At 42.8% G+C, this 15,171-nt stretch overlaps 1 protein-coding gene across 1 annotated transcript in view; it reads right to left on the reverse strand.

Moving 5' to 3' along the window:
* Window positions 1-15,171, reverse strand: part of LOC144685954 (gamma-aminobutyric acid receptor subunit beta-2) — a 401,666-nt gene that overhangs the window by 109,543 nt on the left and 276,952 nt on the right. Inside the window, exon 5 of the mRNA XM_078551016.1 lies at window positions 992-1,074. Coding sequence (XP_078407142.1) covers window positions 992-1,074 — 83 coding nt within the window. The remainder of the gene's footprint in view (window positions 1-991; window positions 1,075-15,171) is intronic.

Consider the following 15,171-nt stretch of genomic DNA (forward strand, 5'->3'; position numbering starts at 1 on the left):
TGCTAAAAGCTAAATATTGGTTGAATGTTCAGGATGATGACCAAGAAGTAAGGTCCATGGACTGGCAGAACATGATAAAAGAGTGGAGAATAAGAATGCACAATGCGGGCTTGTGGGACTTTTAAATAAATTGGTTTAGATATTAAGCAAAGTAGGCTGAAATAACTTTAAATCAACAACACTATTGAGAGACTGTTACTCCCAACCTGATTAATCATAATTGGTCATCATAAAAATGTGATGTATCTAAAGAAGAGAAAGCAACGGTGAAGCTTGATTGGTCAGTTAAATTGGTTGTGCACTCAGATTAGACCAGATGCTAGTTTTGATGTGTTGGAGCTAAGTACTACAGTGAAAAGCAGAGAATGCTATAAGAGCAAATAAACCATTAAGTAAGTTAAATCTGGATAAAATCATCCAAAAGACTGAAACAGTTTCACCAAAGACTTGCATACTTGTGGCAAGACTTCATTATTCTTGTACTTCAATCCACTTGCAGTAAAGGTCAAAATGCCATTTGCCTTCCTAATTGCTTGTTGTACCTGCATGCTAACACTGTTCTTTCATGAGTACACAAACAAGTCTCTCTAAACATCAACATTTAAAGGTTTCACACCTTTTAAAAAAATTCAGCTTTTTTATTCTTATTACCAAAGTGTTTTAGCTTCCATATTAATAAAATAAATCATTTCCACTAGCTATCATGAGAAGTTTTGAGCTCTCACCATTGCATTTATTCTTCATAAGATTTACATTCTGGACATTATTGTACACAAAAAGATAAATCTCAAGGAAACAAGGAAAAATCTTTGGTGCTGATGAGAGTTTTTTTTCCCCTTTGGTCTATTCATTTAACAAACAGTAACTGAGTTGTCAAACATTACATTTATAACAAACATAAATTAATACTTCATGCTTAATTGACTTGCTAATAAAGTTTTGCTGTCAGGCTGAGGCCAAGAAGAATGATGTGAACGAGTAGAATACTTACAGCTCTCTATTTCAAGTGTGCAGTTCTGCTGATCAAGTGGATATCTTCGCAGATCCATCATGCAAGCAGCTGTTGTGGTAATTCTGCAAAGAAAATTATGATTCAATGAGCAGTTGTGGTGTAATGTTTAATTGCACTTTCTTAAAAATTGTGAAATATTTCAAGTTTTTTTGGGAAGAGCTGCACTTAAAATCTTTAAAGGTACCTCAGTTTTCAGAACATAAGCTTTGATATGCTCAAAATAGTTGAAGGACATCAGTATTAGGGATGTAACACGTTGGCAGTTTTGGTATTCACTGGCAAAGCACAATAAACTAAATTTTACTGATCCTGAACTCTGTATGAGGTGTCAGCCTTAGCTCAGTGGTAGCAATCCCATTTCTGAGTCAGAAGGTCATGAGTTCAAGTCCCATTCCAGGAACTTAAGCACTAATGTACTTGACTCACATTTGGCCTTACCACTTAGCATTTCCTCTTCTATAATATAAATATTAGTTTTGTAGTATTTTAATAATCAAGCAAGAAGCTTTCACCATTTCCTATTTGGTTTATATGCATACTGCATTTTACAAATGAAAGACAAAACAATTTCTTAAAACTGTTGACTTCTGCATCTCAATACTGTTTATTACTCATGCTTTTTTACTTGCTTGTAATTTATATTGAAAAAAATACTGTACTTCAACAACTGTCATTTATTTACTATTCCTCTTGTATGAAAGATGTCTTGAATGTTTTATAAGAACAAGGATATGATGGACACCAAGGGTAAAAGTGGAAAGGCATGAATGGAGAAACCAAAGATATGTTCACAAAGGAGGATCTCAACGAGGTTTCTGAAAACAGAGAGAGGTGGCAAGCCAGGGGAACTGAGTAGAGAAGACTAAAGGGTAAGAATGTCATGGCTGAACAAACTGCTTTCAAAGGCAGCAGAGAAAGTGAATGAGGGAAAAAAGGAGGCAGAAGCAGATTACTGCAGTAAGGTAGGGTGAGCATGGAGTAATACAAAAACAAAGAAAGACAATTTTAGAATCAACATGTTGGAAGGGAAAGTGAAAGTAATTGCCCCCTTTTTGTGGATTCAAACAAGATAGTAAGTGGGTAACTTTTTCATGGCCAGTGCTTGTTATGAGTTCTGCTTGAATGAACTGCTGGAGGAAGAAGGAAGGCAGTGCCCAATTCTGACAGTGAAAGGGAAATTCTGTCTGCAGGTTGGCAAGAATGTCATGTGCACTTTTGCATGCACCATTCATGTTAGCACCAGCAACAACTAATGGTCAGCTTAGCAACCACATTAGAACAATAGCACTGAATGTTCAAAAGTATTCCAAATGAATCTCAGTCTCTTCTGCATAGCTGTAGAGAATTGGGAGAAAGATTTCACCTTGTGCTCCCGGGCTTATTTTCCAGAAAAGTACGCAATAAGGAATATTGAATATAACCATAAATGCCAACAAATTATACTGTTGTAGCTTTCAAATCAAAGAAGGATCTTTACAGAAACAGAATCTGAAGAACAGGCTGCCAATTGTTGAAAATCAGGGATAGGATGGCCTGGAGGCACCTCGGCTGCCTCTTTGATGCTCAAGGCCTATCTGATGCAATATTCTGCTAGCCTGTAAATTGAAGAGTAGTCCACTCATCTGAAAAAGGCATAAGGCTACTTAAATATGGAATTTGGGAACTTATGCTGAACCTACAGTCATGTACAAAAAATAGGAGAGTGCACGTAGTTGTACTAGGCATTGAGTGGTATAATTAGTAGTCCTTAAATGGATCACAGAAGGCTGCTCAAAAAATAACCCCAAAATTTTGAGTTTTTATTTTTAAAAAAGCTTTATTTTAAAAAGCTTTTGTTTTTTGGGTCATAACTCAAAATTTAGCTGAGGTCCAAAGCCTAAATTGGCTCAGGCAGCAAGCTGGGACAGATAGGTTGCTCTGCTAACTTTTGGTCCCAATAACTAAATGATATTATTATAATTAACCATTTCCTTGCCATTTTGCCTCATCTTGGCACAGCATTCAAGACTGATCACAAGATAAATCACTGACCTATAAAACTCACCATCTGATTTTATTAACTTGATCTAACTATTTTTCATCTTTTTCATAACCTAAGTCTTCATCTTTCTATTCTTTGCTAAATTAAGAATTGATTTACCTTTATTACAAATGTGTCAAGTGAATTAACTTTTACTACATGGCGTGACAAACTATTCCATAAATTCATTCCAGGAATGATGATAATGTTTAAGTTAAGTTTAACTTGCGGGTTTTGAGATTGGATGGCTCCATGTCCCTTTTTGGCGGGGGCTAACATAGTCAGCTGAGCCTCCAATTTGCTAAGCAGAAAGAACAAACTCATTATGAAGCAGTAGTGAGATGGCTACCATACTGGTGTAGGCCCAAGAAATTGGCATCCAGGGCCAACGCCCAAAACAGCATTAGGAACTTTGCATATTCAAATAAGGAGCCTAACACCTGTTTGACACCCTCTCTGTAACATTGGGTTTCCAACTGCATTGAGGAAAATCAGATCTGGATACAGCCTAACACGGTCCTTAAAGAAACCCCAGCAGGCCATAGCCAATAAGGTAGGTGTTTAAAATATACTTACCCGAATGCGGAGGCAAGAGCACTCCTCAGAGCTCCACATTTAAACCACACGGACTGCTGCCTGCCACCACTCCCACTTCCTGGTTCCCATGAAACCTCCTATCCTCCTGTACCCAGCTGCTACTATTCCTCTTGATCTTGTTTCAGACACTGGCACTGGATGCCTCTTTTGTCTATCTTTTCCAATATGACAAGCTGCATACTTCCAGTGCAGGATTTTTGTGTACATGCCACCAATCATATTGAACGTTTTGACACTTGTTTTACATTTGTAAAACAGGAATGGCCTCAACTATGACTAGGCGTCTGTGTTGATAAGAATGTGATGTTAAATGACATGGTAATTTGCAGAGATATAGCTCGAGAAGTTTGATGAAATTAAATAACTATAATTGTAGGATGTCATTGATGATTACCCCAGAGACAGGTCAGTCTTAAAATGTTACTGTCAGCTCAGTTTTTATTCCCAGATCTCACAGCTAAGAAAAGTATTAATAATTCACAAGTAGAGACATTTTCAAGCTTCACAATAGAGTGAGCTTGCTGCTCACCATTAAATAAACTTGTTTATCTTTATAATCTTTTAGATGTTATTTCCCATGAGATTGCGGCTGTTTGCAATTTGAAGTTGGTTAATCATACGATGAATTGGGGAAGCCATGACTGTTTGAACTTGACTTGGTAACAAAGACAAACTGGTATATCTCACTATTTAATGGAGATTCATTTTTAAAAGTAATTAAGGGAACATTATTGCATTGATAATGGGAACAATTTTAAAAAATTGTCTTATCCATTTTGCCTGGATTGTTTTTCCCACAATCAATTTTTACAGTATTTCAAGGGTAAGATACGTTACCACTTGAAAAACAATCACATGATAATGATGATTCTGATAGCTCTGCTGAAGCTAATGAAAAAAAGTTTCGAGCATCATATTTTCCAAACTAGATAGTCAAATTCACATGAAGTGCACACAAGATAAAAGGTAATTATGATCATGTCTAGAAATAGTTTGCAATGTGTATGAGGTATGAGCTGCAAAATTTATTAAGGCCTGAAACTGGGTGAGGGATTCACTATGTGCAATTAACCCATGTCTTATGTTTTTGATGCAGGCAGAAAGCGAACTTCATGCTGCCTGTTTATTTAAATTATTTCTGTATGCAGCCACTACTATGCATAAGGCGGAGTAGTCGCGCACCCAAGCAGGGGCTGCAAAATGTGCAAGGCTATGACTGCTTAAAGCTAGCCTGCACTACTTAAAGACAGCCTGCACCTCTAAAAGAAGAACTGCATTCAGACTGGAGCAGGTGCTAGAACTGTTTGTGGTACAGAGTATTGAGAGGGAGAACAGTGAATTTTGGCGCAACAGGGGAGACAGCATGCTTCAAGATTCTCTGGCTCTGTACTTGCAGAAATGGAGGAGTGATAGAATCATAGAATGATTGCAGCACAGAAGGATGCCATTCAGCCCTTTGTGTCCATGCCAACTCTCTGCAAGACCCACTCAGCTACTCCCACTTCCCTGCCTTTTCCCTGTAGCCCTCCAATTTTTTTCTCTTCAGGTAGTTATCCAATACCCTTTTGAAGGCCATGATTAAATGTGCCTCCACCAAACTTTCAGTAAGTGCAACCCAGATCCTAACCAATCGCTGCATAAAGAGTTTTTCCTTATGTCGCCTTTGTTCTTTTGCCATTCAACCCTTATATCGGTGTCCTCTGGTTCTCAATCCTTTTGCCAGAGGGAACAGTTTTTTCCTGACCTACTCTCTCCAGACCGCTCAGGATTTTGAATACCTCCAGTTTCTCATGGTGAAGGTACAGTGGACTGCAGAAAAACATGGCATCATGACTGCTATCAAGATACCATACGTTGACCTGCTTGATGCACTGAGTATGACTGCACATTGAGGGAATGGAACTGCTTCTGGTTGTGGCACATCTCTGCATTTACATGCAGTGCCAGTAAAGTGTCATAATGTGCACCCTGCCCCATGAGCTGCATGCTCACTCTATATTCTTACCTCTGGCAATAGAAGACGCAATTACCTTTGCTTGGCATAGAGTCTCAGTGACCTTCCTCCTGCAACAGTGTATGGTGAACTGTGAAGTACTGGAAGTATCACCTCCTCCAGCCTGGAGGGTGCCCAATGCAGAAGAAATTCATGGCGATGGTCATCCACATTCACTGGCAATGCTGTCCTTACCCTACTCTGAGGCTACAAGTTTTTTTTTTATTCATTCACGGGATGTGGACTTCGCTGGCTGGGTCAGCATTCATTGCCTATCCCTAGTTGCCCTTGAGAAGGTGGTGGTGAGCTGCATTCTTGAACTGTTGCAGTCGATGTAGTGTAGGTACATTCACAGTGCTGTTAGGAAGGGAGTCCCAGGATTTTGACCCAGCGACAGTGAAGGAGCGGCAATGTATTTCCAAGTCAGGATGGTGAGTGGCTTGGAGGGGAACTTTTAGCTGGTGATGTTCCCATCTACCTGCTGCCCTTGTCCTTCTAGATGGTAGTGGTCGTGGGTTTGGAAGGTGCTTGGAAGGAACCTTGGTGAATTCCTGCAGTGCATCTTGTAGATGGTACACACAGCTGCTATGGTATGTTGGTGGTTGAGGGAGTGAATGTTTGTGGATGTGGTGCCAATTAAGCAGGCTGCTTTGTGCTGGACGGTATCAAGCTTCTTCAGTGTTTTGGGAGCTGCACTCATCCAGGCAAATGGGGAGTATTCCATCACACTCCTGACTTGCGCCTTGTGGACAGGCTTTGGGGAGTCAGGAGGGGAGTTACTCGTTGCACTATTCCTAGCCTCTGAACTTCTCTTGTAGCCACAGTATTTATATGGCTAGTCCAGTTCAGTTTCTGGTCAATGGTAACCCCCAGGATGTTGATAGTGGGGGATTCAGTGATGGTAATGCCACTGAACATCAAGGGGCGATGGTTAGATTCTCTCTTGTTGGAGATGGTCATTGCCTGACACTTGTGTGGCACGAATGCTATTTGCCACTTGTCATCCCAAGTCTGGATACTGTCCTGGTCTTGCTGCATTTGAACATGGGCTGCTTCAGTGTCTGAGGAGTCGCAAATGGTGCTGAACATTGTGCAATCAGCAGTGAACATCCCCACTCCTGATCTTATGATGGAAGGAAGGTCATTGATGAAGCAGCTGAAGATGTCTGGGCCTAGGACACTACCCTGAGGAACTCCTGCAGTGATGTCCTGGAGCTGAGATGCCTGACCTCCAACAACCACAATCATCTTCCTTTGTGCTAGGTATGACTCCAACCAGTGGGCAGTTTTCCCCCTGATTCCCATTGACTCCAGTTTTGCTAGGGTTCCTTGATGCCACACTCGGTCAAATACGGCCTTGATGTTAAAGGCAGTCACTCTCGCCTCACCTCAGAGTTCAGCTATTTTGTCCATGTTTGAACCAAGGCTGTAATGAGGTCAGGAGCTGAGTGGCCCTGGCGGAACCCAAACTGGGCATCAGAGAGCAGGTTATTGCTAAGCAAGTGCCACTTGATAGCACTGTTGATGACCCCTTCCATTACTTTACTCATGATGGAGAGTAGAAAGATGGGGCGATAATTGGACAGGTTGGATTTATCCTGCTTTTTGTGTACAGGACATAGCTGGGCAATTTTCTACGAAGCTGGGTAGATGCCAGTGTTGTAGCTGTACTAGAACAGCTTGGCTAGGGGTGCGGCAAGTTCTGGAGCATAAGTCTTCAGTAGAATTGTCGGAATATTGTCAGGGCCCATAGCCCTTGCAGTATCTAGTGCCTTCAGCCATTTCTTGATATCATGCGGAGTGAATCGAATTCGCTGAAGGCTGGCATCTGTGATGCTGGGGATCTCCGGAGGTCGATCATCCACTCGGCACTTTTGGCTGAAGATTGTAGCAAATGCTTCAGTGTTATCTTTTGCACTGATGTGCTGGGCTCTTCCATCATTGAGGATGGGGATATTTGTGGAGCCGCATCCTCCAGTGAGTTGTTTAATTGTCCATCATCATTCACGACTGGATGTGGCAGGACTGCAGAGCTTGGATCTGATCCGTTGGTTGTGGGGTCACTTAGCTTTGTCTATCACTTGTTGCTCATGCCGTTTGCCATGCAAGTAGTCTTGTGTTATAGCTTCACCAGGTTGACACCTCATTTTTAGGTGTGCCTGGTGCTGCTCCTGGCATGCCCAACTGTACTCTTCATTGAACCCCAGGGTTGATCACCTGGCTTGATGGTAATGGTAGAGTGGGGGATATGCCGGGCCAAGAGGTTACAGATTGTGTTCGAGTGCAGTTCTGCTGCTGATGGCCCACGGTGCCTCATGGATGCCCAGTCTTGAGTTGCTAGATCTGTTCGAAATCTATCCCATTTAGCACAGTGGTAGTGCCACACAACATGACAGAGGGTATCCTCAATGTGAAGGCGGGATTTTGTCTCCACAAAGACTGTGCGGTGGTCATTCCTACCAATACTGTCATGGACAGATGCATCTGCGGCATGCACGTTGGTGAGGATGTGGTCAAGTATGTTTTTCCCTCATGTTCGTTCCCTCACCACCTGCCACAGACCCAGTCTAACAGCTATGCCCCTTAGGACTCGGCCAGCTCAAGTCAGTAATGGTGCTACCGAACCACTCTTGGTGATGGACATTGAAGTCCCTCACCGAGTACATTCTGTGCCCTTGCCACCCTTAGTGCTTTCCTCCAAGTGGTGCTCTACATGGAGGAGCACTGATTCATCAGCTGAGGGAGGGTAGCATGTGGGAATCAGCAGGAGATTTCCTTGCCCATGTTTGAACTGATGCCATGAGACTTCATGGGGACCGGAGTCAACGCTGAGGACTCCCAGAGCAATTCCCTCCCGACTGTATACCACTGTGCCGCCACTTCTGCTGGGTCTGTCCTGCCGGTGGGATGGACATATCCAGGTATGGTGATTGTGGTATCTGGGACATTGTCTGTAAGATATGATTCCACGAGGATGACTATGTCAGGTTGTTGCTTGACTAGTCTGTGAGACAGCTCTCCCAATTTTGGCACTAGCCCCCAGATGTTAATAAGGAGGACTTTGCAGAGTTGACAGGGCTGAGATTTCCGTTGTCATTTCCGATGCCTAGGTCGATGCCGGGTGGTCCATCCGGTTTCATTCCTTTTTTGAGACTTTGTAGTGGTTTGATACAACTGAGTGGCTTGCTAAGCCATAAAGTGTCTCTGCAACAGCTGCTGGTTGGATATGGCCTCCTGTTGAGAGTCCTTCTCCCGCTCCTCCCTCTTGTCCTCCTCTGTGTCACTTCTGCTCATTCTCCTCATTATGGGAAGCAAGAGGTGGTTAGAAGCTACTGCACCCAGGACAAGGCAGAATCTTTGAAGGTAGAATCCTTGAAGTCAAAAGCAGGGCCTTCACCATGTGCCGCATCAGTCACTGTTGTCCTCAGCAACATCAAACCGCAGTACAAACCACCAAACACTAATCACAAAACATTAACTAATCAGCAGCCAGGATAAATCAATCAGCAACTAACCTGAAAGTAGTTGATGAGCGCTTTGAATAGCACTGGTGGGGCTTCCTCCCTGCAGCTGAACGCATGTTCAGCTGTGCAAGGTTAGGAGAGGGCATTGGAACGTTCAGCCCAAAAATAGCACAGCAGGTGTCAAATCCGCATTACATGCTGACTGACATCATGATCTGTCCACTCTGCATACTTCAGGTGTACCGTCCCTGAGCCTTCGCTAAAAACTTACCCAGAAAGGCCTCTGGCACAGCTTGAATCAGATGTCTCCCAGGCAGTGTGGACACCATTTTGCTACCAAAATGGCACTTGTCAAGACGAAAATATGTGCACTATGCAACTAGATTTTTAGCCATATTTTTACTCATCAATTGTCATCCAGTTGTTAGGGGCTACCCTTGCTTGCTTCCATCCTTATCTACATAATCATAAACCATAGACCACCTTCAATGGCTTCTCTTCTCACTCCTGCACAGTAACATTTGGTGCGTCCAAGGATCTATCTTTTCTCAACCTAATTCTCATCTACATACTGCCTCTCAGTGACATCAAAAAATGTAATTTTCCATATGTAAGCTGCAATACCCAGACCTTGCTGGGAGTCGGAGCAGAGCAGACCTGCGGGGGACAGTTGGGAGCTAAGGAGCGCCTATAAATACAGACCGGGGGTTGCAGAGTGGCCTACCTTGCTAGGAGTTGGAGTGCAGCAGGTCTGTGGGGGACAGTCGGGAGCTGAGGCGCGCCTATAAATACAGATCGGGGATTGCAGAGGTGCCTACTGTGCTGAGAGTTGGAGCAGAGCAGACCTGCGGGGAACAGTCAGGAGCTGAGGGTCGCTTATAATTAGTCACCGGGGATTGCAGAGGGGCCTACCTTGCTGGGAGTCAGAATGAAGGGGGACAGTCAGGAGCTGAGGAGCGCGCTGTTTCAATTGCTGTGAGGCTGCAGTCGGGAAAAAAGGAAAAAAGCAACTGTGACATTATCGGAAGCTAGTAAGTTGATTGGCTGGTAAGTGCTCAGTCTAAGGGACAGTGTGAGAGAAACCAGCTTAGGACAGGTGAGTTAAGGTAGACCTATAAATAAAAAGAATTTTTAAAATAATAAACCAAAATTTGAAAACTTTAAATTTAGAATTACAATCAAACAATAAACATAAAAAAGCAATAAAAATAAAGTAATTTAAACAAACATCTAAAACACATACCTTATAGTTAAGAAGCAAATAACCTTTAGTTGTCAGTGGTACTAGCATTCAATAAACACAGTAAATTGTGATATACATAGAAAGAAAGTAATTAAAGTAAATTAACTAAATTACATAAGTTAGAATGGCGGGACAGGTGTTATGTTGCAGCGGTGAGATGTGGGAGCTTTTGGAGGCCAAGGCGATTCATGACAAACACATCTACAGGAAGTGTAAGCAGTTTGAGGAATTCTGGATCAGGATTAGGGATCTGGAAACCGAAATGCAGATGCTCTGCAACATAAGGGAGGGGGAGAAATACATGGATACTTTGTTCTAGAAGACTGACACGCCTCTTAGAAGAGGGACATCTGTTTTAGTCAGCAGTGAGGGACAGGAGGATGTGACTGCAGGTAATGGAACCAAGCAGACAGTAGGGGAGGAGCCTCAGGTTTTGCAATTGTCAAACAGGTTTGAGGTGCTCACAACCTGTGTGGGTGAATGCGAAGTCTGCAGGGTGGATGAGCTGGCTGGCCATGGCACTGTTGGTACAGGAAACAGGGAGAAAAAAGGAATGTAGTGGTAGTAGGGGATCGTATAGTGAGGGGGATTGACAGTGTTCTCTGCAGCAAAGAGCGAGAGTCCAGACATTTCTGTTGCCTGCCCAGTGCCAGGGTTCGGGACATCTGCTCAGGGCCGGAGAGGAACTTGCAGTGGGAGGGAGAGGATCCAGTAGTCGTGGTCCATGTAGGTACCAATGACATAGGTAGAACTAGGAAAGAGGTTCTGCAAAGTCACTATGAGGAGCTAGGTATCAAATTAAGAAGCAGAACCTCAAAGGTAATAATCTCTGGATTATTACCTGAGCCACGTGCAAATTGGCATAGGGCAAATAAGATTAGAGAGTCGACTGCATGGCTCAAAGACTGGTGTGGGAGAATTGGGTTCTGGTTTATGGGGCACTGGCACCAGTACAGGAGAAAGTGGGAGCTGTATCGTTGGGACTGAATCATGCTGGGGCCAGTGTCCTCGCAAATTGCATAATGAGGGAAGTAAAGAGGGCTTTAAACTAAACAAGAGGGGTGAGGGATCAAGCTTGGGTAGAGGTACCAATTCAAGGTGTAGAGTCAAGACAGGAGAGCAAAATAGTAATATGAGAAATGACGGTCAGAGAATGGCAGGAAGGGACAGAGAGAAAAAAACCTAAGAACACATCAGCAGTCAAGGCTAGATGTTACAAAGGTAACAAAAAGACAAAACTGTAGGCTCTCTATCTGAATGCACGTAGCATTCATAACAAAGTAAATGAATTGATGATAAAAACAAAAAGCTAAAAGCTACTGCGGATGCTGGAAATCCAAAACAAAACAAAAACAGAATTACCTAGAAAAACTCAGCAAGTCTGGCAGCATCGGCGGAGAAGAAATCAGTTAACGTTTCGAGCCTTCATGGCCCTTCGGCAGAACTGCCGAAGGGCCATGAAGGCTCGAAACGTTAACTGATTTCTTCTCCGCCGATGCTGCCAGACTTGCTGAGTTTTTCCAGGTAATTCTGTTTTTGTTTTAAATGAATTGATGGTCTACATTGAAGTAAATAAATATGATCTGATAGCAATTACGGAGATATGGCTACAGGACGACAAAGACTGGATCCTTAATATTGAAGGGTACATGACATTCAAGAGGAATAGGAAGCTGAGTAAAGGTGGAGGGGTAGCGCTGATAATCAAAGAAGGCATTGGTGCAATAGTTAGAGATGACCTTGGTTCAGGAGATCAGGATGTAGAATCGGTTTGGGTGGAGGTGAGGAATAGTAGGGGAAATAAGTCATTAGTGGGAGTGATCGACAGGCCCCCTAACAGTAGCCACAGTATAGGACAAAGTATTCAAGTGAAAATATTGTGTGCTTGTGATAAAGGGACAGCAATAATCATGGGTGATTTTACTCTGCACATAAACTGGAAAAAACAGATTGGCAGTAGTATCCCGGATGAGGAGTGCTTAGAATGCTTTCAAGATAGTTTCTTAGAGCAACAGAGGAACCAACCAGAGAGCAGGTTATATTAGTCTTGGTATTGTGTAACATGACAGGATTAATTGACAACCTCAGAGTAAAGGCACCCTTAGGTAGCAGCGACCACAATATGATCGGAAAAACAATAGTGATGGGGGATTCGATAGTTAGGGAAGCAGCCACAGACTTTACTTCAGGATGATATGTTGCCTATCTGGTGTCAGGATGTCGGGGTGGGAGAGTCGGGGGCGGGCGGGAGGTGGAGATGAACAGCCAGTCCTTATTGGTACTAACAACACTGGTAGAAAGAAGGATGAAGTCCTGCAGCTCAGAGCAGGTTTACTAGAATAGTACCTGTAATGGGCAGGTTGTCTTGTGAGGAAAGGTTAGACAGGTTACACCTGTATCCACTGGAATTTAGAAAAGTAAGAGGTGACTTGATCAAAGCCTTTAAGATTCTGAGGTGTCTTGACAGAATGACTGAGTGGAGTGGATGTTTCCTCTTGTGGGAGAATATAGAACGATGGGCCATGGTTTAAAAATAAAGGGTCACTCATTTAAGAAAGAGATGTGGCGCATTTTTTTCTCTCAGAGGGTTAAGAGTCTTTGGAACTGTCTCGCTCAAAAGACAATGGAAGCTGAGTCTTTGAATATATGTAAGGCAGAGCCAGATAGATTCTTGATTTAAATAAAGGGGGTGAAAGGTTTTTGGGGGTATGTTAGGGGTTACAGTCAGATCAGCCATGATCTTATTGAATGGCAGAGCAGGCTTGAGGGGCCGAGTGGCCTACTTCTGCTCCATGTTCATATGATAAACCCAGCAACTACAGGCCTGTCAGTTTAACCTTGGTGGTGAGAAACAGTTTAGAAACGATTATTCAGGACAAAATTAACGGTCTCTTGTGCAGTAATTAAGTAAAGCCAGAACAGATCTGTTAAAGGCAAATTGTGTTTAACCAACTTGATTGTACTTTTGAAGGGGTAACAGAAGGGGTAACAGAGAGGGTTAATGAGAGTAATGTGGTCTAACTCTTTTGAGTCAAAACCAAATAAACTAAATGAACAAATCAGGGACAAATTAAAAGGCAGCCCCTTAAAGGGAAACTACAAAAACAAAAGACAAAATTTAAAGGAAACTTTCAAACATTAAACCAAAATGTGATCAAAGGAGTCAACAAAATACCCCAGTCTCTGCGGTGCCCACCGAGCACGGAATGGGTAATGTGGTGTACATGGACTTCCAAAAGGCACTTGATAAAGTGCCACATAATTGGCAAAGTTGAAGCCCATGAAGTAAAAGGGGCAGTGGCAGCATGGATACAAAGCTGGGTGAGTGAACAGGAGAGTATATGTTTGTTTTTTGGATTGGAACAAGTATACAGTGGAGCTCCCCAGGGCCCAGTAGTGGACCTACTGTATTTCATAATGCGTATTAATAACTTGGTGTACAGGGCACAATTTCAAAATGTGTATGTAACACAAAACTTGGAAGTACGGTGAACTATGAGCAGGATAGCGATAGATTTCAAGAGGTCATAGCGAAGCTGGCAGAATGGAAACATGGCAGTTGAAACTGAATGCAGGGAAGTGCAACATGATACATTTTGGTAAGAAGAACAAGGATAGATAATGTAAAATAAACACCACAATTCTAAAGCTGTGCAGAGAGAGAACACCTGGGAGTATATGTGCACAAGTCATTAAAGGTGGCCAGTCAGGTAGAGAAAATGGTTAACATGGCATACAGAATCCAGGACTTTATAAATAGAGGCACCGAGTATAAAAGCAAGGAAGTTATGATGAATCTTCATAAATCAATAGTTCAGCCTCAACTGGAGTGTTGTGTCCAATTCTGGGCACCGCATTTAAGGAAGGGTGGGAAAGCTTAAGAGAGGGTGCAGAAAAGGTTTACAAGAATGGTTCCAGGGGCGAGGGCCTTTAGTTACATGGACAGATTGGAAAAGTTGGAGTTGTTCTCCTAAGAAAAAAGAAGGTTGAGAGGAGATTTGATAGAGATGTTTAAAGTCCTGAGAGGTCTAGACAGAATAGGTAAAGAGAAGCTGTTTCCATTGACAGAAGGATGAGAATCAGGGAACACAGATATAAAGTGATTCTCAAAGAACCATAGATGACTTGAGGAAAAACTTCCTTATGCAGTGAGTGGTTACAATCGGGAATGCACATCCTGAGAGTGTGATGGAGGCAGATTGAATTGTGGCTTTCGAAAGGAAATTGGATAAGCACCTGAAAGGAAAATATAAACACGGCTACGCGACAAGTCAGGAAATACGGCCTGCTAAATGCTCTTGAATAGGGACAACACAGGCTTAACAGGCCGAATGGCTTCCTTCTGCACTGTAACCATTTATTTTTTTTTTTGTTATTTGTCCTAATACTTCATTATGTGGCTCAATATCAAATTTTAAGAACATAAGAAATATGAGCAGGAGTAAGCCATTCGGCCCCTCAAGCCTGCCCCGCCATTTAATAAGATCATGGCTGATCTGCCCCAGGCCTCAACTCCGCTTTCATGCCAGATCCTCATAGTCCTCAACTTGCCAATATTTCAAAAACCTATCTACCTCCTCTTTAAATACTTTCAGTGATCTAGCCTCCACAGCTCTCTACGGTAGAGAATTCCAGATAGTCACTACCCTCTGAGAGAAGAAATTCCTTCACATCTCAGTTTTAAATGTGTATCCCCTTATTCTGCAACTATGTCCCCTAGTTCGAGATTCCCCACTAGTGGAAACATCTTCTCAGCGTCTACCCTGTCAAGCCCCCTCAGAATCAATCAGATCACCCCTCATTCTTCCAACACTAATGAATAATGGCCTGTTTAGCTGTTTT

This window comes from Cetorhinus maximus, chromosome 10 (genome assembly GCF_964194155.1).
Source record: "Cetorhinus maximus chromosome 10, sCetMax3.hap1.1, whole genome shotgun sequence".
Taxonomy (NCBI): Eukaryota; Metazoa; Chordata; class Chondrichthyes; order Lamniformes; family Cetorhinidae; genus Cetorhinus; species Cetorhinus maximus.